Source organism: Schistocerca gregaria, chromosome 10, assembly GCF_023897955.1.
Source record: "Schistocerca gregaria isolate iqSchGreg1 chromosome 10, iqSchGreg1.2, whole genome shotgun sequence".
NCBI classification, from domain to species: Eukaryota; Metazoa; Arthropoda; class Insecta; order Orthoptera; family Acrididae; genus Schistocerca; species Schistocerca gregaria.
The window spans coordinates 126,059,571-126,083,357 of record NC_064929.1 but is presented as its reverse complement, the minus strand read 5'-3'; the positions used below and the strand labels follow the sequence as shown (position 1 = coordinate 126,083,357).

The following is a 23,787-nucleotide window of genomic DNA, read 5'->3' as shown; positions in this document are numbered from 1 at the left end:
ACTGTCTGAAAGCCTCCGTGCGCGCTCGAATCTCTGTAATTTTACATTCGTGATCTCCTCGGGAGGTATAAGTAGCGGGAAGCAATATATTCGATATCTCACGAAACCTAGCGAGCAAGCTACACCGCGATTCAGAGCGCCTCTCTTGCAGAGTCTGCTACGTGAGTTTGCTAAACATCTCCGTAACGCTATCACGGTTAGCAAATAACTCTGTGACGAAACGCGCCGCTCTTCTTTGGATCTTCTCTATCTTACGGATATGAAAGTAGCTAGGCTGATTGCAGATACTAGTGGATGGGAACAAAGGAAGGAGGGTGTCCACAATGAGGAAATCAAAGAAAAACTGGGAATGAACTCTATAGATGTAGCAGTTAGGGCGAACAGGGTTAGATGGTGGGGTCATGTTACACGCATGGGAGAAGCAAGGTTACCCAAGAGACTCACGGGTTCAACAGTAGAGGGTATGAGGAGTCGGGGTAGAGCAAGGAGAAGGTACCTGGATTCGGTTAAGAATGATTTTGAAGTAATAGGCTTAACATCAGAAGAGGCACCAATGTTAGCACTGAATAGGGGTCGTGGAGGAATTTTATAAGGGGGCTATACTCCAGACTGAACGCTGAAAGGCATAATTAGTCGTAAATAATGATGATGATCTCATTTTGTTCGTTTTCGTTCGATGTATCTGCTCGGGGCGGACGTCGCAAGACACTCGTTTTAGTTCGTCGTTGATCCATTAACTAAGTTTCTTTATTACAGAGGGCAGCTAACCTTCTGACCGAACACGCTGAGCTACCGTGAGTGAAACTTCCTGATAGATTAGCCACTCGCCTGCCGCCGGTTGACGGTAAAAATGTAAAGCACACGTGTATACAGGGTGTTACAAAAAGGTGTGGCCAAACTTTCACGAAACATTCCTCACACACAAATAAAGAAAAGATGTTATGTAGACATGTGTCCGGAAACGCTCAATTTCCATGTTAGAGCTCATTTTAGTTTCGTCAGTATGTAATGTACTTCCTCGATTCACCGCCAGTGGGCCAAAAAAAAAAAAAAAAGGGCTCTGAGCACTATGGGACTCAACTGCTCTGGTCATCAGTCCCCTAGAACTTAGGACTACTTAAACCTAACTAACCTAAGGACATCACACACATCCATGCCCGAGGCAGGATTCGAACCTGCGACCGTAGCAGTCGCACGGTTCCGGACTGCGCGCCTGGAACCACGAGACCACCGCGGCCGGCCCAGTTGGCCCAATTGAAGAAAGATAATTTTCACTTGAGTGCTTGTGTTGACATGCGACTCATTGCTCTACAGTACTAGCATCAAGCACATCAGTACGTAGCATCAACAGGTTAGTGTTCATCACGAACGTGGTTTTGCAGTCAGTGCAACGTTTGCAAATGCGGAGTTGGCAGATGCCCATTTGATATATGGATTAGCACGGTGCAAAAGCCGTGGCGCAGTACGTTTGTATCGAGACAGATTTCCAGAGCGAAGGTGTCCCGACAGGAAGACGTTGGAAGCAATTGATCGGCGTCTTAGGGAGCACGGAACATTCCAGCCTATGACTCGCGACTGGGGAAGATCTAGAACGACGAGGACACCTGCAATAGACGAGGCAATTCTTCGTGCAGTTGACGATAATGACAGCGTCAGAGAAGTTGCTGCTGTACATGGTAACGCTGACCACGTCACTGTATGGAGAGTGCTACGGGAGAACCAGTTGTTTCCGTACCGTGTACAGCGTGTGCAGGCACTATCAGCAGCAGATTGGCCTCCACGGGTACACTTATGAGAATGGTTCGTCGAACAATGTGTCAATCCTCATTTCAGTGCAAATGTTCTCTTTACGAATGAGGCTTCATTCCAACGTGATCAAATTGTAAATTTTCACAATCAACATGTGTGTGCTGACGAGAATCCACACGCAATTGTGCAATCACGTCATCAACACAGATTTTCTGTGAACATTTGGGGAGGCATTGTTGGTGATATCTCGATTGGGCCCCATGTTCTTCCACCTACGCTCAATGGAGCACGTTATCGTGATTTCATAAGCGATACTCTACCTGTACTGCTAGGACATGTGCCTTTACAGGTACGACACAACATGTGGTTCATGCACGATGGACCTCCTGCACATTTCAGTCGAAGTGTTCGTACGCTTCTCAGCAACAGATTCGGTGACCGACGGATTGGTAGAGGCGGACCAATTCCGTGGCCTCCACGCTCTCCTGACCTCAACCCTATTGACTGTCATTTATGGAGGCATTTGAAAGCTCTTGTCTACGCAACCCCGCTACCAAATGTAGAGACTCTTCGTGCTCGTATTGTGGACGGCTGTGATACAATACGCCATTCTCCAGGGCTGCATCAGCGCATCAGGGATTCCATGTGACGGAGGACATTTTGGACATTTCCTGTAACAAAGTGTTTGAAGTCACGCTGGTACGTTCTGTTGCTGTGTGTTTCCATTGCATGATTAATGTGACTTGAAGAGAAGTAATAAAATGAGCTCTAACATGGAAAGGAAGCGTTTTCGGATACATGTCCACATAACATATTTTCTTTCTTTGTGTGTGAGGAATGTTTGCTGAAAGTTTGGCCGTACCTTTTTGTAACATCCTGTATATTTGTAGACGGCCAAATAGCATTGTAAATGTAATAAAAGTCCATCCGATTACAAGTATTTTTCCATTATATCAATTGTAATATAAATAGTAAAGAAAATGACTGAGTTGAAAATTAAAAAAACAGACGAACGGGCTCGATCCAGCGAACACCGGGCTTGAACGCTAACCATTTCATGGTAAAAATGGCCACGCACCGGTATATATTTGACGACCGAAATTATCTTGCGATTTCCCCAATAACGCTTGAGAAGTACGCGCTACTGCTGTCACATTTAGTTGTCCTCATGGAGAACGACGAGTGTACGGAGTTTACAGTAAATCCGCGTTCCAAACGTCGTGGTCTCCTCTTGTCACTACGCTATTGGCAGGCACGGCTCCTGGCTTCCACAGTGGGGAAGGCTGCGACAACATTTATCGATCGAAACTAACCTAGACCTCGGGCTATGCTACAGTTTAGTCCGTCACCGCAACCAAGATTTCAGTATAGGATGACGCAATATTACACTGCAGCCAAATGTTCACATACTGTGTGTTCTGTCCGTTTCACAATGAACTACAAATAACATCCAAAGCTAACTCCAAGGCAGAATCTACAGGTAGCTTATTTATCCCTCAAAGTCATATTTCCCGACAGTTTGCTACAGCACATCGTACTAATAAACGTGTTTTGGAGATATCTTTTACGCAGTATAAGTTAGCTTCGCTCCACTCTTGATGTTCTTGGTATTTTCATTTACACTACTGGCCATTAAAATTGCTACACAACGAATATGACTTGCTAGAGACGCGAAATTTAACAGACAGGAAGAAGATGCTGTGATATGCAAATGATTAGCTTTTCAGAGCACTCACGCAAGGCTGCCGTCGGTGGCGACACCTACAACGTGCTGACATGAGGAAAGTTTCCAACCGATTTCTCATACATAAACAGCAGTTGACCGGCGTTGCCTGCTGAAACGTTGTTGTGGTGCCTCGTGTAAGGAGGAGAAATGAGTACCATCACGTTTCCGACTTTGATAAAGGTCGGATTGTAGCGTATCGCGATGGCGGTTTATCGTCTCGCAAACGGATCGTGCAGCCACGTCTCGATCCCTGAGTCGACAGATGTTTGCAAGACAACCATCTGCACCAACAGTCCGACGACGTTTGCAGCAACTTGGACTATCAGCTCGGGGACCGTGGCTGCGGTTACCCTTGACGCTGCATCACAGACAGGAGCGCCCGCGATGGTGTACTCGACGACGCACCTGGGTGCAAGAATGGCAAAACGTCATTTTTTCGGATGAAACCAAGTTCTGTTTACACATCACGATGGTCGCATCCGTGTTTGGCGACATGGCGGTGAACGCACATTGGAAGCGTGTATTCGTCATCGCCATTCTGGCGTATCACCCGGCGTGATGGTATGGGGTGCCATCGCTTACACATCTCGGTCACCTCTTGTTCGCATTGACGGCACTTTGAAGAGTGGACGTTACATTTCATATGTGTTACGATCCGTGGCTCTACCCTTCATTCGATCCTGTGAAACCCTACATTTCAGCAGGATAATGCACGACCGCATGTTGCAGGTTCTGTACGGGTTTTTTGGATACAGAAAATGTTCGACTGCTGCCCTGGCCAGCACATTCTCCAGATCTCTCACAAACTGAAAACGTCTGGTCAATGGTGGCCAAGCAACTGACTCGTCTCAATACCCCAGTCACTACTCTTGATGAGCTGTGGTATCATCGTGAAGCTGCATGGGCAGCTGTATCTGTACACGCCATCCAAGCTCTGTTTGACTCAATGCGCAGGTGTATCAAGGCCGTTATTACGCCCAGAGGTGGTTGTTCTGGGTACTGATTTCTCAGGATCTATGCACCCAAACTGCGTGGAAATGTAATCACATGTCAGTTCTAGTATAGTATATTTGTCCAATGAATACCCGTTTATCATCTGCATGGCATATCATGCCAGTAACGCATATTATCAGCAGTCAGAAAGAGAGGAAACTAAAGTAACGGGCCATATTTCACACACGCAGTACATTTCGCGAGCTTTCTCCTTTATTCATTCCTGAAACTCGCGCTAGGTTGTGATACTTATGTTACCATACTGCAGCGCGCTCTCGCGAGACATTTGCAAACTCATTCCAACGGTGAGTAGATTAGCCACTGGCAGAAACAAAAAAGCTGTCTAAAACTCTCCCACAATAATAATATTAGAAGTCCATTAATGACACAATTAAGTATAATAGAGATTTGCAGAGAGACGGATTCGACAGTGAAGTTTCAGCAGTCTGTTCATTCGCTTTTGATTTAAGCAGTTCAACGTGAAAATTCTGTGTAGGTTAGTACGAGGCCCTTGGGCTGAAACACCAGTATCGTCGGGACGCCCTAAGAGCAGTACTCCGAGCAAACCGCACCGCGAAACCGCTACTACACAGAGTAAGCGGGATTTCTTTGCACAGACTCAAGACTAGCTACTACCTGTTCGTAAAACGTCGCCTGATATCACATATCAACAGTTCCAAAAACGTTGACCACCATTAATTAAATGCATGTGGGAAATATGCGCAATAGTTTAAATTCTATAATACGTTACTGAGAATTTTTTAATATATATTTTGGAGTGGCTCCGCCTCAGAGCGTTTAATTTCGAGCCGCGCCTGGGTAGCGGAGACTCTGAACCCTGCATTGCTAGTGCATCCGTTTGAATCACCTTTGCTATGTACGGTCTCATAGACCCATTTGCTTCTCTCTCCTCCTTTTTTCGTGACTGGGAATACAAAAAGCCCTGACACTGATATGTGTTGTATATGTATAAAGTAAGCAAACACGTCTGCTATGGATTTTAATATATTTTCGTTTGTTTTACTACATAGTTCACAGTCTTCCAGATGTGCCAGGGCTAGTTCGTAGATCGTAAACCAGTTTTCTATGTTTACATTTTTTTATGTCTGGCAAATATGATTAGACAACCTTTTCACGACGTCAGCTGCACGTCTACTCAGCATATAAGATCCCCATTTGGTTGCTTTCCTCAATAAGCTTCCAAATTTTGAGGTGCAAGTTGTTCTTGCACCAGCTAGACTGAAAACTTCAATTCTATATTTGCCAGGTTTGAGAGGAATGTACCTTCTAAAACTACATCGTCCTCGAACTTTTACAAGCATTTCATCTACAGTCACATATTCTCCAAGAAAATAGTGCGTGTTGCAGGTTTTTTTTGTGAACAGATCAAAGATATTTCATATGGGAGCCAATTTATGCTGTATTCCTTTGTCGGACCTATCTGACATATTATCAAATCTTAGACACTATATCAGGAACTTGAACCTCTGTAGGATCATTGCAGGACAGAATATTCCTAATCCTGTACCGTCTCTGTCCCAGATTTCTTCCAAATTTACCCTAAGCAACCTTGTATATGCCACCCAAATACACTAGACCAATAAAGTCTTCAATTTCAACTGTTTCTGTCTCATAAACGTAGGAATAAGAAGAAGACACGACGCATAAGTTAGTTCATGTCACTACTTCATCCACAGTTTCATCAGCGAAAAGCATATTTCTATTTCTTTTTATCGTTGGCGATTTCCTCACACCTCAAGAATGTGATAAAATATCATGTGATCTAGTCTTGATACGAGACTTAGGAATGTCTTTCAACCATTTAGCATGACCGTCCTTACCAAAACAATGTTTATTATCCAAATGGCTCTGAGCACTATGGGACTTAACTTCTAAGGTCATCAGTCCCATAGAACTTAGAACTACTTAAACCTAACTAACCTAAAGACATCACACACGTCCATGCCCGAGGCAGGATTCGAACCTGCGACCGTAGCGGTCGCGCGGTTCCAGACTTAGCCCCTAGAACCGTTCGGCCACACCGGCCGTCCAATGTTTATTATTATTTTGATTTCTATCACTCTCATCCTCACTTCCTTAACTTTCTGTATGGTGTTTACTATATTGTTTTCACTTGATTTCTCACTGGCCATTTCATTTAGCAATTTATAGTTACAGAGATCTTCTTTCTCATCCATCTTAGCCTTCTTCTGAAATAAAGAGGGTCATTCACCGTAATGACTGTGTGCTAAATTCGTAATGTCGTACAAAAGAGAGATCACAAGTGCTGCTTTGGTTCTTGCAGACCCGAACGGTACTTACCTCATTGCTACTGGCAGTAGTTCCTGATCTGGCGGCGGGAGGGTAGGAAATGGGGGTATCAGAGGGCGCAAATTTCATATTCTTGAAGAAAGAAACCTTGTTCCACAAAAAGCCTAGCACCCAGCTCATGTTGTTCTATCGATTATTCATATGATTTTGAAAACATTCCAGTTAGTTTTTGGACATTTTTGAACACGTCGATTTCTGAACGAATCATAAGTTGATGATTGAACGTGTGCGTAGTGTACATGATGTCTCTGCCAGGGAAATCCCCGTCGCATCTAGAAATAAAAAACTTTCCCGCAGACGAAAGGGGACGAGGTTATTCGAGGTGAGGCGTAAAAATTTTCCATTACTACTTTTCGAATTCATACCTGAGAAACTGGAGCGTATGAATGAAATGAGGAACTATTTTCTAACATAAAACTTTTTGCTTGTATTAGGCTTAATAGGTTTTTGGTATTGGTACTTCGTGGATTATATTCTGTCTTGTTATTTATGTAATTGAGGTACATAAAAATGACCATTTGTGCCACAACAGTATAGCTTATTTGGTGTGTGTTATAACAAATGCAATATTAGAAGGACCTATTTCGTTTTATATACCAGACTTAATCAGACCGAGAAATCACACCAGTTTCCGGTACTATTCGTATTAACTGCTTTTTCAGTGTTAGATAACGACATTTTGATTTTTCGTGTAGCGAAACGATTCACGAACGTTGGCGAGATAGTAGAGGCTTTCGTAGAAAGAAAAGCACGCCGTTTAAAGCTGCAGCAGGATTAGAGAGAAAAAATGCTGGGACCTAAGGATTGGAGAAATGCGTACTGCCTTTGCTTGTCTCTTGTTCTTAACTGTTTCAAATGGTCCAAATGGCTCTAAGCAGTATAGGACTTAACATCTGAGGTCATTAGTCTCCTATAACTTAGAACTACTTAAACCTAACCAACCTAAGGACACCACACACATCCATGCCCGAGGCAGGATTCGAACCTGCGACCGTAGCAGTCGCGCGATTCCGAACGGAAGCGCCTAGAACCGCTCGGTCACAGCTGCCGGCCGTCCTTACTGGTTTTATGTTTTTTGTAGTTACTTTTATATCACACAAAAGGGAAAGTTTAACTAACAGGCGATAAGGAGTGCAAATCTTATGAAGAGTTCTTATTGTCACAGTTACGAATAATTCCACCCGGTATCAGCGTCCCACGATGGGACACAGCGTCTCCGAGATAGCGATGAAGTTGTGATTTTCCCCTTACGGCCATTTCACGAGTGTACCGTGAATATCAGGAATCCAGAAAAAAAACATGAAATCTCCGATATTGCTGAGGCCGGAAAAACATCCTGCAAGCACGGGATCAACGACGACTGAAGAGAATTGTTCAACGTGACAGAGGTGCAACCCTTCCGAAAAATTGCTGCATATTTCAGTGCTGGGCCATCAGCAAGTGTCAACATGTGAAACACTGAACAAAGCATGAGGTACTTGCTCCTTCGGAGCTGAAGACCCACTCGTGTATCTTCGATGACTGCACAACACGAAGCTTTACGTCTCGCCTAGGCCTTTCATCACCGACATCGTACTGTTGACGAATGGAAACATATTGCCTGGTCGGACAAGTCCCATTTCAAAATGTATCGAGCGGATGCACGTGTACGGATATGGAGACAGCCTCATGAATCCATGGATCCTGCATGTCGGTGGTGGATTGTTCAAGCTGGTGGAGGCTCTGTAATGGTGTGGGGCGTGTGCAGTTGTAGTGATACGGGACCCCTGATACGTCCAGATACGACTCTGACAGGTGACACGTACGTAAGCATCCTGTCTGAATACCTGCATCCATTCATGTCCACTGTGCATTGGGACGGACTTGGGCAGCTCCAGAAGGAGAATGCGACCCCCTACACGTCCAAAATTGCTACAGAGTGTCCCCAGGAACACTCTTCTGAGTTTCAACATTTCCGCTGGCCACCAAACTCCCCAGAAATGAGCCGCGCGGGGTGGCCGCGTGGTCCAGGGCTTCCTGTCACGGTTCGCGCCGCTTCCCCCCGTCGGAAGTTCGAGTCCTCCCTCGGGCGTGGATGTGTGTGTGTTGTCCTTAGCGTGAGTCATTTTAAGTTATATTAAGAAGTGTGTAAGCCTACCGACCGCTGGCCTCAGCAGTTTGGTCCCATAAGATCTTACCACAAATGCCCAAAAACGTCCCCAGATATGAAGTTAGTTACCTGGGATGCCTTGCAACGTACTGCTTTGAAGAGCTCTCCACCGCCTCGTACTCTTACGGACTTATGGTCAACGCTGCAGGATTCATGGCGTCAGTTCCCTCCAGCACTACTTCACACATTAGTCGAGTCCATGCGACGTCGCGTTGCTTCACTTCTGCGAGCTGGCAGGGGCCCACGCGATATTAGGCAGGTATACCAGTTTCTTTGGATCTTCATTGTAATAGTTAACACGACACTTTCAAATAAGCCTTACTAAAGATTGAAATTGCGACCTCGCACGGGAGAGGTTCCTTGCGAGAACTTTATGTGCTTGCTTTTTCACGGACGAAATAAGCGGGTATCACAAGTAGAGTGCGTATCCCGGCCGAAATGACTCCAGCGCCGTCTTGAAGACAGTACCCTGCATCCGTCAAAAAAAAAAAAAAAAAAAAAAAAAAAAAAAAAAAAAAAAAAAAAAAAGGATTCAAATGGCTCTGAGCACTATGGGACTCAACATCTTAGGTCACAAGTCCCCTAGAACTTAGAACTACTTAAACCTAACTAACCTAAGGACAGCATACAACACCTATGCCCGAGGCAGGATTCGAACCTACGACCGTAGCAGCCCCGCGATTCCGGACTGCAGCGCCAGCACCGCACGGCCACCGCAGCCGGCTGCATCCGTCATTCCTGTGCTGTCTGAGACGGGTCCGTAAGAACCACGGCGTCGAGGAGCTACTAATCCCCGATATTTCTCCCCCGTCAACCCCTTATATTCCTCCTTTATTTCCAGGCACAGTCCTGTTTCCGGCACCGATGCCGGTCTGCCGTTATCCCACGTGAAAAATAGCTTCTACACACACAATTTTAACAGCATTTTCACAACGCGAGGTTTTGGCGGCACAGAAAGCACGTACTCGTTAGGCGTGTTTAATCATTCCTTTTGTTTGTCCCCCATACGCGCACGAGCAGACCCGCAGAATACACTGGGCGCGTGGTTTTGCGCTACTCGCCTCTATAGTAATCCGGACAGAGGCACTGTTAGCAGACAACTCGTGTCGGCCAGCCATTTAATAACGCACGCATTGCGCATTGCACGTGCAGGGAAGGACAAGGCGAGAAGCGGGGTGGAGGAAAGGGGCACAAATATATTCGCCCCGTAATCCCAGCAGCTGCGACGAAACCACGATTACCGCGCCAGTGGTAAACCCCGGTTCATCCCAGCGTCGGCCGCTGTAAATAATCCCAGCGGCTGTGTGTGAAACCAGATAAGGCCGGTGATTCAAAGAATACGCCTCGCACCGTTTCAAAAGTGTAAAACTGTGCAATCCGCGAAACCTAAAAATTTAACAACGTAGCACTGCAATATCATTGAGTCACAAACTCTCACACGGAGTATTGTAATTTAACCAGTAACTGGTGAGAGCAGCAGAGGGCACTATAATAAAGAGGAGCTACATGATACTGACACAAATCTTTTATAAAGATGAAGACGCGCAAGATAAGATACGAGAAATTAGGTCTCATACGGAGGCATATACAGGATGTTTAAAAAATGACCGGTATATTTGAAACGGCAATACAAACTAAACGAGCAGAGCAGCGATAGAAATAAACCGTTTGTTGCAATATGCTTGAGACAACAGTACATTTTCAGGCAGACAGACTTTCGAAATTACAGTAGTTACAATTGTCAACAACAGATGGCGCTGCGGTCTGGGAAACTCTGTAGTACGATATTTTCCACATATCCACCATGCGTTTCAATAATATGGCGTAGTCTCTGAATGAAATTACCCGAAACCTCTGACAACGTGTCTGGCGGAATGGCTTCACATGCAGATGAGATGTACTGCTTCAGCTGTTCAATTGTTTCTGGATTCTGGCGGTACACCTGGTCTTTCAAGTGTTCCCACAGAAAGAAGTCACAGGGGTTCATGTCTGGCGAATAGGGAGGCCAATCCACGCCGCCTCCTGTATGTTTCGGATAGCCCAAAGCAATCATACGATCATCGAAATATTCATTCAGGAAATTAAAGACGTCGGCCGTGCGATGTGGCCGGGCACCATCTTGCATAAACCACGAGGTGTTCGCAGTGTCGTCTAAGGCAGTTTGTACCGCCACAAATTCACGAAGAATGTCCAGATAGCGTGATGCAGTAATCGTTCCGGATCTGAAAAATGGGCCAATGATTCCTTTGGAAGAAATGGCGGCCCAGACCAGTACTTTTTGAGGATGCAGGGACGATGGGACTGCAACATGGGGCTTTTCGGTTCCCCATATGCGCCAGTTCTGTTTATTGGCGAAGCTGTCCAGGTAAAAATAAGCTTCGTCAGTAAACCAAATGCTGCCCACATGCATATCGCCGTCATCAATCCTGTGCACTATATCGTTAGCGAATGTCTCTAGTGCAGCAATGGTAGCGGCGCTGAGGGGTTGCCGCGTTTGAATTTTGTATGAATAGAGGTGTAAACTCTGGCGCATGAGACGATACGTGGATTTTGGCGTCATTTGGACCGCAGCTGCAACACGGCGAACGGAAACCCGAGGCCGCTGTTGGATCACCTGCTGCACTAGCTGCGCGTTTTCCTCTGTGGTTGCCGTACGCAGTTGCCCTACCTTTCCAGCACGTTCATCCGTCACGTTCCCAGTCCGTTGAAATTTTTCAAACAGATCCTTTATTGTATCACTTTTCGGCCCTTTGGTTACATTAAACCTCCGTTGAAAACTTCGTCTTGTTGCAACAACACTGTGTTCTAGGCGGTGGAATTCCAACACCAGAAAAATCCTCTGTTCTAAGGAATAAACCATGTTGTCCACAGCACACTTGCACGTTGTGAACAGCACACGCTTACAGCAGAAAGACGACGTACAGAATGGCGCACCCACAGACTGCGTTGTCTTCTATATCTTTCACATCACTTGCAGCGCCATCTGTTGTAGAAAATTGTAACTACTGTAATTTCGAAAGTTTGTCCGCCTGAAAATGTACTGTTGTCCCAAGCATATTGCAACAAACTGTGTATTTCTATCGCTGCTCGTTTAGTTTTTATTGCCGTTTCAAATATACCGGTCATTTTTGAAACACCCTGTAGATAGTCGTTTTTCCCTCGGCCTATTTGCGAGTGGAACAGGGAAGGTACAGGGTACCCTCCTCCACACACCGTTCGGTCGCTTGCGGAGTACGAAAGTAGATGTAGATGCAGATGTAAATGTTGCTGTGATGCGTAATGGGGGTACCAAGGATGTAGCGACCACACGCAGTAACCAATGATTGATGGCGGTTGGTTTTGGACGTGTCGTCAACTTCACTCAGAAACACTTTATATTATTAATTAAAATCACTGTACTCCATAACTACCGCGGTGGTACTGGTACAGCAACCGTAACAGATCTTTAGATACAGAAAAAAACTGTCTTGGTGGCACAAGATAGGCTTGTTTAATCTGTTTCGCTTGTTCTAGGCATCATCAGACAATCTGGGGAAATTAAAAACTGGTGTAAGTATAAATATTAAAGACAATAATAAACCAATCAATTAAAAATGACGGAAGGAAGACAATCATCAATTGGGCTATGGAGCACAGGGTCACATCTGTGGTGAGGGGTATAAATTTCAAATCATAAAATATAGCGCCATGACTGAGATTACCCAGACTTGCTAATTGTGATCGAGGCGTCAAACGTAATTAAAAGTACCACAGAAATGGGAAGAAACAGCCAGATAGCCATTGTCGACGCTTCTTAAAATCACCTAGAAGCAACACGAAAAAAGGTCATAACGATAGTAAAATGAAAGCTACTAAGGCGTGCAAGGGGTACCTAGCTTAGGCAAATAGGCAAATACAGTGAGCAGAAAAGCTGACGAGAGCAAAATACACCCATATAATGGCAAGATTAATAGTCCTTTGGCAAACGACAGAGCACTAATAATAGCCAAACAGGTAAAAAGTTTTTAGTAAAATACAAAGCTACGAAGCCATAAGCAACGGCCTCGGATACGAGGAGGAACAATTTTATCGGCGATGTAATTTAGCATCGACTGTGGCTACCTGGCTGTCACCCGCAGATTCTATGCGACCTTTAACTACGTTAGTTGCCTCTGCCAAGATCAACAAGAGCTTTCATTCGGTAAACTCAGTCGTGGAACAATACTTTATGAATTGAAGACTATATATCTCCCCCCCCCCCCTCCCTCCCTCCCCCCCTCCTCCCCTATGAAACAAGTATGCGGCCCTGTGTTCCACAGTACAGTCCATGTTTGTCATCCTTATGTTATTTTTAATTTATTCATTTATTATTCTCCTTAATAGCAATTTATACTTATAGCAATTGCGATTTCCCCAGACTGTCTGATGATGCCTATAATAGCCGAAACGCGTCACATGTGATGATAAAATGTACCTATCTTGTGCAACCAAGAATTTTTTTCTGTATCTAAATTATTTTATTAATATTCTCAGTTGAAGAGGAGCAATGTACTGGTGACAATTCGCAACGGAATGAAATAAGAACAAAGGAAAAAAGTCCCACTTACAAGTGTGCACATCCTTTGTGTCTCTTTCACACCGACAGTTGCCACCTCACTTGGGCTTGTACATAACCTTTTATCATGACTCGTCTGCAAAAGGGGTTCGGTTGTGCACAGTTACATTCGCACCCTATATTGAGTAAATAGCGAGCCTGAGTACAGCAGTGAAAGAATTCAGGTATTTGTCTAAATCACGATCGTTCACAAATGATTTACATCGACAACAGTTTAGAATGAAAACGTTTTTATTTTACTAAATCACATCCACAAAACAAACTGATGCCCATGTGATACTATGTCGGCGGCTCTTAGCCACACCGACGGACCACGATTCAAAGCCCGCGACCTTTGTCCACTATCCTCTGTCCGGTCACGTGACACTACATTAGTCAAATATATTATTTCTAAACATGGACATCATGCATTTACAATGTTACAACATTAAAATACGTAAAACTAAATACCTTATATTATTTTGTAGACAATCATCAGATTATTTACCTATTTAAGGGCACACCACTTTTTGGTAGTTTCACCCCTCTTCTTCTGTTTAATCACGTCTTTGCCTAAAAGGTGTGACGTATGAAATACTCACTTTGCTCTACATAGATCGAAAACTGAACAGTACCTTCACAATAAAAGACAATAACTTATTATGCAGAGGTTCTCAAACATCCATACAACTTAATTTTTATATAAAACATGTTCTTTAATGTCGAAAATATTATCGCTGCTACTATGCTTTAAATTTGAGTTTTGAACTATTTTGAAGAGCTCTTATGTTTATGGAGTACTCCTATTTCAGTGATCAGATACGCAGCAAATCCAATGATTAGCAAGACAAGCACACCTTACATTATTAACATATGTAACAAGTTACGCACTGAGACATAGCCAGTTATGTAACTAAGTAATTCAGTGTGAAACTGTTATATGCTGCCTCTTCTCTTTATCAAGAAGGTGAATCCATAAATATAACCGGCCGCGATGGCCTAGCGGTTCTAGGCGCTCAGTCCGGAACGGCGCAACTGCTACGGTCGCAGGTTCGAATCCTGCCTCGGGCATGGATGTGTGTGATGTCCTTAGGTTAGTTAGGTTTAAGTAGTTTTAAGTTCTAGGGGACTGATTACCACAGATGTTAAGTCCCATAGTGCTCGGAGCCATTCGAACCATAAATACGAGTATATTAACTTGTGCTTGCTACACCCCAACTGTTCTTCCACAGTATACATTACCACATCCAGCAGATTAGCTATACTATTACAGTATCCCTTGTAACCTCAAACAGTGACCATAATTAACAGAAACTGTTAATAGTTCAAAATTTAAAAAAAAAAAAAACAGACCGTACAGTTTCAAGCGCTCGAGCTCCTTGCCCTGCGTGTGGCCATGTTGGAATTCATGATGGTGGTCATCGTTATATCAGGTTTTTTTTTACTATTTGCCTAGGTGAGAGCATACTGAAGAGCCAAAGAAACTGGTACAGCCAAAGAAACTGGTACAGCTGCCTAATATCGTTTAGGAACCCCGCGACCACGCAGAAGTGCCACAACACGACGTGACATGGACACGACTAATGTCTGAAGTAGTGCTGGAGGGTATTGTACCATCAGTCCTGCAGGGCTCTCCATAAATCCGTAAGAGTATGAGGCGATGGAGATCTCTTCTAAACAGCACATTGCAAGCCAACCCAGATATGTTCAATAATGCTCATGTCTGAGGAGTTTGGTGGCCAGCAGAAGTTATTAAACTCACAAGAGAAGTCACTCTGTAGGAATTTTGCACGTATGATGTGTCGCATTATCCTGCTGGCATTGCGCAATCCTGTCGAAATGCACAATGGACATGGATGGATGCAGGGGATCAGACAGGGTGCTTACGTATGTGTCACCTGCCAGAGTCGTATCTAGACGTATCATGGGTCCCATATCACTCCAACTGCACACGCCCCACACCACTACAGAGCCTCCACCAGCTTGAAGAGTCCCCTGCTGAGATGCACGGTGTCTCCGTACCCGTACACGTCCATCCGCTCGATACAATTTGAAACGAGACTCGACCGATCAGGCGACATGTTAACAGTCACCAAAAGTCCAACGTCTGTGTTAACGAGCCCAAGCGAGGCGTAAAGCTTTGTGTCGTGCAGTCATCAAGGCTACACGAATTGGCTTTCGGCTCCAAAAGCCCATATCGATGGCTTTCTTCGAATGGTTCTCACGCTGACACTTGTTGATGGCCCATCATTGAAATCTACAGCAATTTGTGGATGGTCTGCACTTGTCACGTTCAACGATTCTCTTCAGACGTCGTTGGTCCCAATTTGGCACGATCTTTATACGGCCGCGGCGATGTCGGAGAAATGGCTCTGAGCACTGTAGGACTCAACTTCTGAGGTCGTTAGTCTCCTAGAACTTAGAACTTGTTAAACCTAACTAACCTAAGGACATCACACAGTTCCATGCCCGAGGCAGGATTCGAACCTGCGACCGTAGCGGTCTCGCGGTTCCAGACTGCAGCGCCTAGAACCGCACGGCCACTTCGGCCGGCTCGATGTCGGAGATTTGATGTTTCATTGGATTCATGATATTTACGGTACACTCATGAAATGGTCGTATGGGAAAATCCACACTTCATCGCTGCCCTGGTAATGCTGAGTCCCATCGCTCGTGGGCCTACTGTAACACCAAGCTGACTTAAATGTTGATAACCTGTCATTGTAGCAGCAGTAACCGATCTAACAATTGCTTCAGTCACTTGTTGCCTTATATAGCCAGCGCCGTGTTCTGCCTGTTTACGTATGTCTGCATTTGAATTAGCGTGCCTATACCAGTTTCTTTGGCACTTCAGTGGGTATGACGTATCTTAAGCATGTCAGAGATGGGCGATGTGGAAACGTTAGACGGTTCACTCTGTGTACTGAAATTTTTGCTCTTCCGCAGCAGCGGTTTGTACAGTGGTGTGTGTCTGCTGTTGCAGATCCAGCAGGTGAAGCTGACGTGGAACGCCAAACCCAAGGTGGGCTCGCTGGAGAACGCGACGCACAAGCCGGGCGGCGGCGACAAGAAGATCGAGACGGTCAAGCTGGACTTCAAGGACCGCGCCAAACCGAAGGTCGGCTCCAAGGACAACGTGAAGCACTCGCCGGGCGGCGGCAACGTCAAGGTAACCCAACACAACACGGCCGTACACTACAGTACACTGACAGCTCCGTGTAGTGTCGCATCGCGTCTCACACACTGTGTCCTCGCCGTCAGCAACAGCGTGTTCACCTGCTGGACGTGACAGGGGTTAGAGGAGGCTGATCCAGCTAGAGTACCGCTCTACACTGGACACACCATGGGTTAGAGCAGGCTGATCTAGCTAGAGTACCCCTCTTCACTGGACATGACATGGGTTAGAGCTGGTACAGCTGGAGTACCCCTCTACACTGGAAACAACATGGGTTAGAGCTGGCTGGTGCAGCTAGAGTACCCCTATACAGTGTACATGTGTTAGAGCAGGCTGGTCCAGCTAGAGTACCGCTCTACACTGGACACACCATGGGTTAGAGCAGGCTGATCCAGCTAGAGTACCCCTCTTCACTGGACATGACATGGGTTAGAGCTGGTACAGCTAGAGTGCCCCTCTACACTGGACACGAGTTAGAGCAGGCTGGTCCAGCTAGGGTAGCCCTCTACACTGGACACAACACGAGTTAGAGCAGGCTGGTCCAGCTAGGGTAGCCCTCTACACTGGACACAACACGAGTTAGAGCAGGCTGGTCCAGCTAGGGTAGCCCTCTACACTGGACACAACACAAGTTAGAGCAGGCTGGTACAGCTAGAGTAGCCCTCTAGACTGGACATGACATGGGTTAGAACAGCTGGTACAGCTAGACTCACCCCCTACACTGGACACGATATGGGTTAGAGCAAGGCTGGTTCAACTAGAGTAGCCGTCTACATTGGACACGACACAGGTTAGAACAGGTTGGTCCAGCTAGACTGACCCCCTACACTGGACATTACATGGGTTAGAGCAGGCTGGTCCAGCTAGAGTACCCCTCTACACTGCACGTGACATGGGTTAGAGTAGGCTGGTCGAGCTAGAGTACCCTCTACATTGGACATGACACAAGTTAGAGCAGGCTGGTCAAGCTAGAGTAGCCCTCTACACTGCACGTAACATGAGTTAGAGCAGGCTGGTCCAGTTAGAGTGCCCTCTACATTGGACATGACACAGGCTAGAGCAGGCTGGTCCAGCTGCAGTACCCCTCTAGACTGCACATGATGTGTTAGACCTGGTTGGTCCACCATGAGTACCCCTCTACATTGGACATGACATGGGTTCAAGCAGGTGCAGGCTGGTGCAGCTAAAGTACCCCTCTACACTGGACATGATGTGGGTTAGAGCTGGTAGAGCTAGAGTACCCCTCTACACTGGACATGACATGGGTTAGAGCAGGCTGGTCCAGTTAGAGTGCCCCTCTACACTGGACATGACACGGGTTAGAGCTGGTACATCTAGAGTACCCCTCTACACTGGACATGACATTGGTTAGAGTAGGTGGTCCAGCTAGAATAACCCCCTTCACTGGACACAGGTTAGAGCAGGCTGGTGCAGCTAGAGTACCCCTTACAGTGGACATGAAACAGGTTAGAGCAGGCTGGTCCAGCTAGAGTGGTCCAGCTAGAGTACCCCTCTACACTGGGCACGAAACGGGTTAGAGCAGGCTGGTCCAGTGGATATTTGTGGGCAGGGGAAGGCAGGGCACCTCAAGGACAGACACTCAAGGAGCCTAGGCGTAACATAAGCGACCGTGCTGGATGTGCGCCCGTGGACGGTGATGAGAAGGTGGCGCACGCATGTCCAGAACGAGCTGAGAACGTTCCGCTAGCCAACCTAATATGTCGCTAAGGCCGGTATTACACTATCAAGCCATGTCTCCAAATGTCCTGTCTTCGAGGAGTGCTAGTACTGCAGCATCGCAGGAGAGCTTCTGTGAAGTTTGGAGGGTAGCAGACGAGGTACTGGCCGAAGTAAAGCTGTGAGGACGGGGCGTGAGTTATGCTTGGGTAGCTCAGGTGGTAGAGCACCTGCCCGCAAAAGACAAAGGTCCCCAGTTCGAGTCTTGGTCCAGCACACAGTTTTAATCTGCCAGGAAGTTTCATATCAGCGCACACTCCGCTGCAGAGTGAAAATCTCATTCTGGAAACATCCCCCAGGCTGTGGCTAAGCCATGTCTCCACTATATCCTTTCTTTCAGGAGTGCTAGTTCTGCAAGGTTCGCAGGAGAGCTTCTGTAAAGTTTGGAAGGTAGGAGACGAGATACTGGCCGAAGTAAAGCTGTGAGGACGGGGCGTGAGTTATGCTTGGGTAGCTCAGGTGGTAGAGCACCTGCCCGCAAAAGACAAAGGTCCCCAGTTCGAGTCTTGGTCCAGCACACAGTTTTAATCTGCCAGGAAGTTTCATATCAGCGCACACTCCGCTGCAGAGTGAAAATCTCATTCTGGAAACATCCCCCAGGCTGTGGCTAAGCCATGTCTCCACTATATCCTTTCTTTCAGGAGTGCTAGTTCTGCAAGGTTCGCAGGAGAGCTTCTGTAAAGTTTGGAAGGTAGGAGACGAGATACTGGCCGAAGTAAAGCTGTGAGGACGGGGCGTGAGTTATGCTTGGGTAGCTCAGGTGGTAGAGCACCTGCCCGCAAAAGACAAAGGTCCCGAGTTCGAGTCTTGGTCCAGTACACAGTTTTAATCTGCCAGCACATGAGCGCACACTCTGAAAACCTCATTCCTGAAACTATCATGTTACTTTGTCAAAGAAATATGATTAAATATTCGTCAAATTTCTTTAAGGAAAATCTTTGATAGGGCGCCAAAAAGCTGTATTACACCGTCAAATTTCAAGATGGCCTACAACACCGTGTTATTTTGCGCCGGAGTTACTAGTACCACAATTGCACTGTTTGTGTACATTTGGAAGAAAAGCGGCGGGAAAAAGGAATCGTACTTGGATTAAGCCATAGGTATTACGTCGAAAATAAAGGCGTTCAGCTAAATTTGTTCCGACAGCTGCAAGTGGAGGAAGTCGAGTCTTCATATATAAATTAGTTACGAAGGGGTGAGAGTGTATTTCACTATTTGTCAGTAAAGTGGCTTCTCATATTATAAAACAGAATACTTTCTTGAGGAACGCTATATGTGCAGAAGCCAGGCAAACTGTGACACTGGGATTTCGTGATACAGGCGGTGGTGGTGGTGGTTGTTAGTGTTTAACGTCCCGTCGACAACGAGGTCATTAGAGACGGAGCGCAAGCTCGGGTTAGGGAAGGATTGGGAAGGAAATCGGCCGTGCCCTTTCAAAGGAACCATCCCGACATTTGCCTGAAACGATTTAGGGAAATCACGGAAAATCTAAATCAGGATGGCCGGAGACGGGATTGAACCGTCGTCCTCCCGAATGCGAGTCCAGTGTGCTAACCACTGCGCCACCTCGCTCGGTTTCGTGATACAGGAGGGAGCTACTCTAGTTTACAACACAGCGGTCGAATATCATATTGCAGATTAAACAAAATAATTTCAGTAATGCGTGAAGCGATTTGTGAACCGCTGAAGGGCGAATACGTGAAGGTAAATAAATGTTTAGTACACTAAACGCGCAATAAGAGTTTCTTTTATTTTTGAATAATTTAATTAATGGAATTAGTCTTCAGAACGAAATTTTCCCTCTGCTACGGAGTGTGCGCTGATATGAAACTTCCTGGCAGATTAAAACTGTGTGCTGGACTGAGATTCGAATTCGGAACCTTTGCCTTTTGCGGGCAAGTGCTCTACCATCTGAGCCGCCCTCATAGCCTTACTTCCGCCAGTTCGAGACTCGGTCCGGTGCACAGTTTTAGCTGCCAGGAAGTTTCAATGGAATTAGTGTTCCAACAACTGCAAGATTAATAAAATGTGCGCAACAGACGAAGTCTTTTTAACTTGTTGCATCCAGAGTTCAAAAAAACACGAAGTAGAATGGAAAGCGAAGAGAGAATTTTTTATTTTCGAGTGTGACCACGTCATCTATTCCGGCTCGCGGATAAGCTGCCTGGATGTGTCCAAATGTAGAGGTGGATAGCTGTAGCTGTGGTTGTGGACACGAAGTCGCCTGCAGCATATTCCACCTGCCTAAGCTCACCTCCAACCGTAGTCGAAGCAAGTACATTAAAAAAAGAAGGAAAAGAAAAAAAGAGTCGTAGGAACGCACCAACTTTGGAGCAATGTTTAAAAACCCACTACAGAGACCTCAAGTAGCTGTAGCGACGCCAGCGCTCCTTGCGGTTAATTTTAACATTGCAGTGAACAGAAGAAGAACGACTTTTATGATCAAAACTACGGTGAGACCTTAGATTTGACCATATTTAGTTGACGACAGGCGAGATTTGACGAAGTTCCCCGTTACACCATCAAATTTCTTTGATAAAGTAATATGAAAGTGTAATACCGGTCTAACAATGGGCGAGCTGATGGACATTCGCCAGTGCCGTGCTCTGGAACAGCCTGGGTTAGGGGCCAGCATAGCCTAAGTATGTAGGCTACTGTACGTATGTCGAAAACTGACATGGTGAGCTCTCTTTCATTTCCTTCATAATTATAGGACCTGAAAATCATGTGCCCATGCGCCAATTTCCTAAATCAGTACGGTATAGGGCGGCCGTGGTGGTCTAGCGGTTCTAGGAGCTCAGTCACGAACCACGCGACTGCTACGGTCGCAGGTTCGAATCCTGCCTCGGGCATAGATGTGTGTGATGTCCTTAGGTTAGTTAGGTTTAAGTAGTTCTAAGTTCTAGGGGAGTGATGACCACAGATGCTAAGTCCCATAGTGCTCAGAGGCAGTACGGTATAATCCTCACAAAAATGTAAAAAAAATGTGATGAAAAGCAGAAGATTTACGAGCACTGTTTATTAGAAAACACTTAAGATAAATTAACAGAATTTTCAGCAGCTGAGTGTGTAGTATTAATGCCTTGTAATCATAAAGTAGCTGGTTGCATCTGGCTATTGTGAATTTTTGTACTTTTATTTAAATTCCGTGTTTATTAAAAAGTATAAATATTGAATAACAAATATACAGTCAATAGCCCGTGCAGGAATATTAGCCATAGTGCTGTGGAGCTGTAATGATCAGCATTCCTACCTAGTAAACAAGAAGGTCGAGGTTCAAATCCCAGCTGTGGCACAACTTCAATTCATATGAGAATGCAGGCTTTCTCGACGAATCTTGATGATAAAATCTTCTCGGGTTGACAGCCGAGTCCATGCGTTGTTCTCCAGCAACGTTTCAGCAAGTTTCTTCTTCGCCTGAAGATGGCAAGTAAGAAACTTGCTGAAACGTTGCTGGAGAACAACGCATGGACTCGGCTATCAACCCAAGAAGATTTTATCAACTTTCATTCATTTCTTCAGCTTCCATCATTAGATAAAGATAAAACTTAAATGTCTTGAGGAAAATTTAATTATAAGATCTAAAAAAATAGAATCATATTTTTAAAATAAAAATAACAGCTTTTTTATATCTAATTACTGAATGCACGAAAAAAACTTAAAATTTGATACAGCCATTCAAAACATCTTGTTGTTACATGAATCAGTATTATGTATGTCAGTAATATTTTAATCTGCAGAAACAGGGAAGTCTATTGCTCTCTATTTGACATGTCGCACCAGATTTTTATTTTTTCCTAATGTATACGTCCAATTAGAAATTAAATCTAACAAATTTGTTCTTCTTGTTTTAAAAAATTGTATAAATGTGCGCTAATTCAACTTTTATTTGTGTTAATAAATATGGAATTTAAGTTAATGTAAGAAGATCTGCCACTAGTGAGATTTCAACCACGAACTTCACTATTGTCAGACTAGTTTCATTCTTCTTGTTTCTTTCCACCTGCTTGTCCATCGCTTTTCCATTAGATGCTGTGAGTGGATGTCACAAGGCGTATTTTAAATGCCATTGATCACAGCTCCATTCATTTTCTTCTATCAAAGATTCAACAGCCTCTGACTGAACCTGATGAGCTGCCATTCTGGCTGTATACCGCCAATGGCTTGTAATCGTAGCGTAGGTTCTTTGAATCATGCTAGTAGTATTTGTCCTTACTTTTTTCAGTTCCATAAGTATTAGCAAACAGAAATGTTAATTAACAAATACAGAATGATATTAAATAATAATGACATCTTGTTATATGTAATTAATAAAAATAACATCTTGTTATTTCTAATTAACGGATTATGAAAGTAACTTAAAATTTGACATAGACATTCAAAACACCTTATTGTTAAATGAATCAATATTACATACATCGATAATAGTACTGAGTCTGTAGAAATAGAAAAGTATTGTATTTTCTCTTTCATACCTCGCAAATTTCTTCGTTTTTTTTAACAAAAAAATTTGACTCAGCATTTGTTGTTCGTTTTGTTAATTAGTAAGGAGTTTAAATTAGTGGAAAAAACTGAACCCGCTACTTCATAATCACCAGAGTATCATGCTACACATTCAGTTGCCGAAGTCTATCTTAGTAAATTACAAGCGTTGCTTAACAGAAATCTTCTAATTTTCAACAACGATTTTTTCAATTTTTGTTTGAGAATTGTGTCTGTCTGCTTTAGGAAATGTATGTTCAGCCACTGCTCTTGAAATCCTAAAAGTACGCAGGAAAAAGTGCTCTTGGAACAGCTCAACACCAAACGCACTATTAATTCTTACTGATTATTAATCCAATCTACTACTTGCTAATCCAATCTACTACTTACTAATCCAATCCATAATGGGCACTGACTGAACGTAGTTTCCTGTTGTCTTCAGGCTAAGAAACGCTTTCACACACTTGGTAGGTGGCTGGGATGAGGGGGCCAAAAAGATATTCTGTGTCCTGAAGATACAGTGTTTGACAAACCAACGCAGTTACACATGCGAGTATGTGTTTCAGAATATTTAACGATCGATGCCTACAGCGCACGCACCTGTTTTTCACCTGGACACTTTCCGCTCTCGTGGGCGCTTTGGAAACTACGACCTGTGAATCAGGTCCTGTAATCGTTTAGTTAACTGCACATTCGGGAAGCGAACACGTAGGAAGGACCACAAGCCTCTGGTAATGATGCGCATATATTCCACCAGGAAACACACAAATGTGGGCTGTACTGCCCCCAAAAGTGATTTAATGATGCGATGGTCAGAAACGTAATTAGCTCTTCAGCCACAATGGTCCGTTCGCTATACCTTGCGACCTAGT

At 44.8% G+C, this 23,787-nt stretch overlaps 1 protein-coding gene across 1 annotated transcript in view; it reads left to right on the top strand.

The window, feature by feature from the left end:
* LOC126293208 (histone-lysine N-methyltransferase 2D-like) overlaps positions 1 to 23,787 on the top strand; it is a 301,425-nt gene that overhangs the window by 120,949 nt on the left and 156,689 nt on the right. Inside the window, exon 6 of the mRNA XM_049986332.1 lies at positions 16,505 to 16,690. Within this exon, the coding sequence (XP_049842289.1) occupies positions 16,505 to 16,690 (186 nt within the window). The remainder of the gene's footprint in view (positions 1 to 16,504; positions 16,691 to 23,787) is intronic.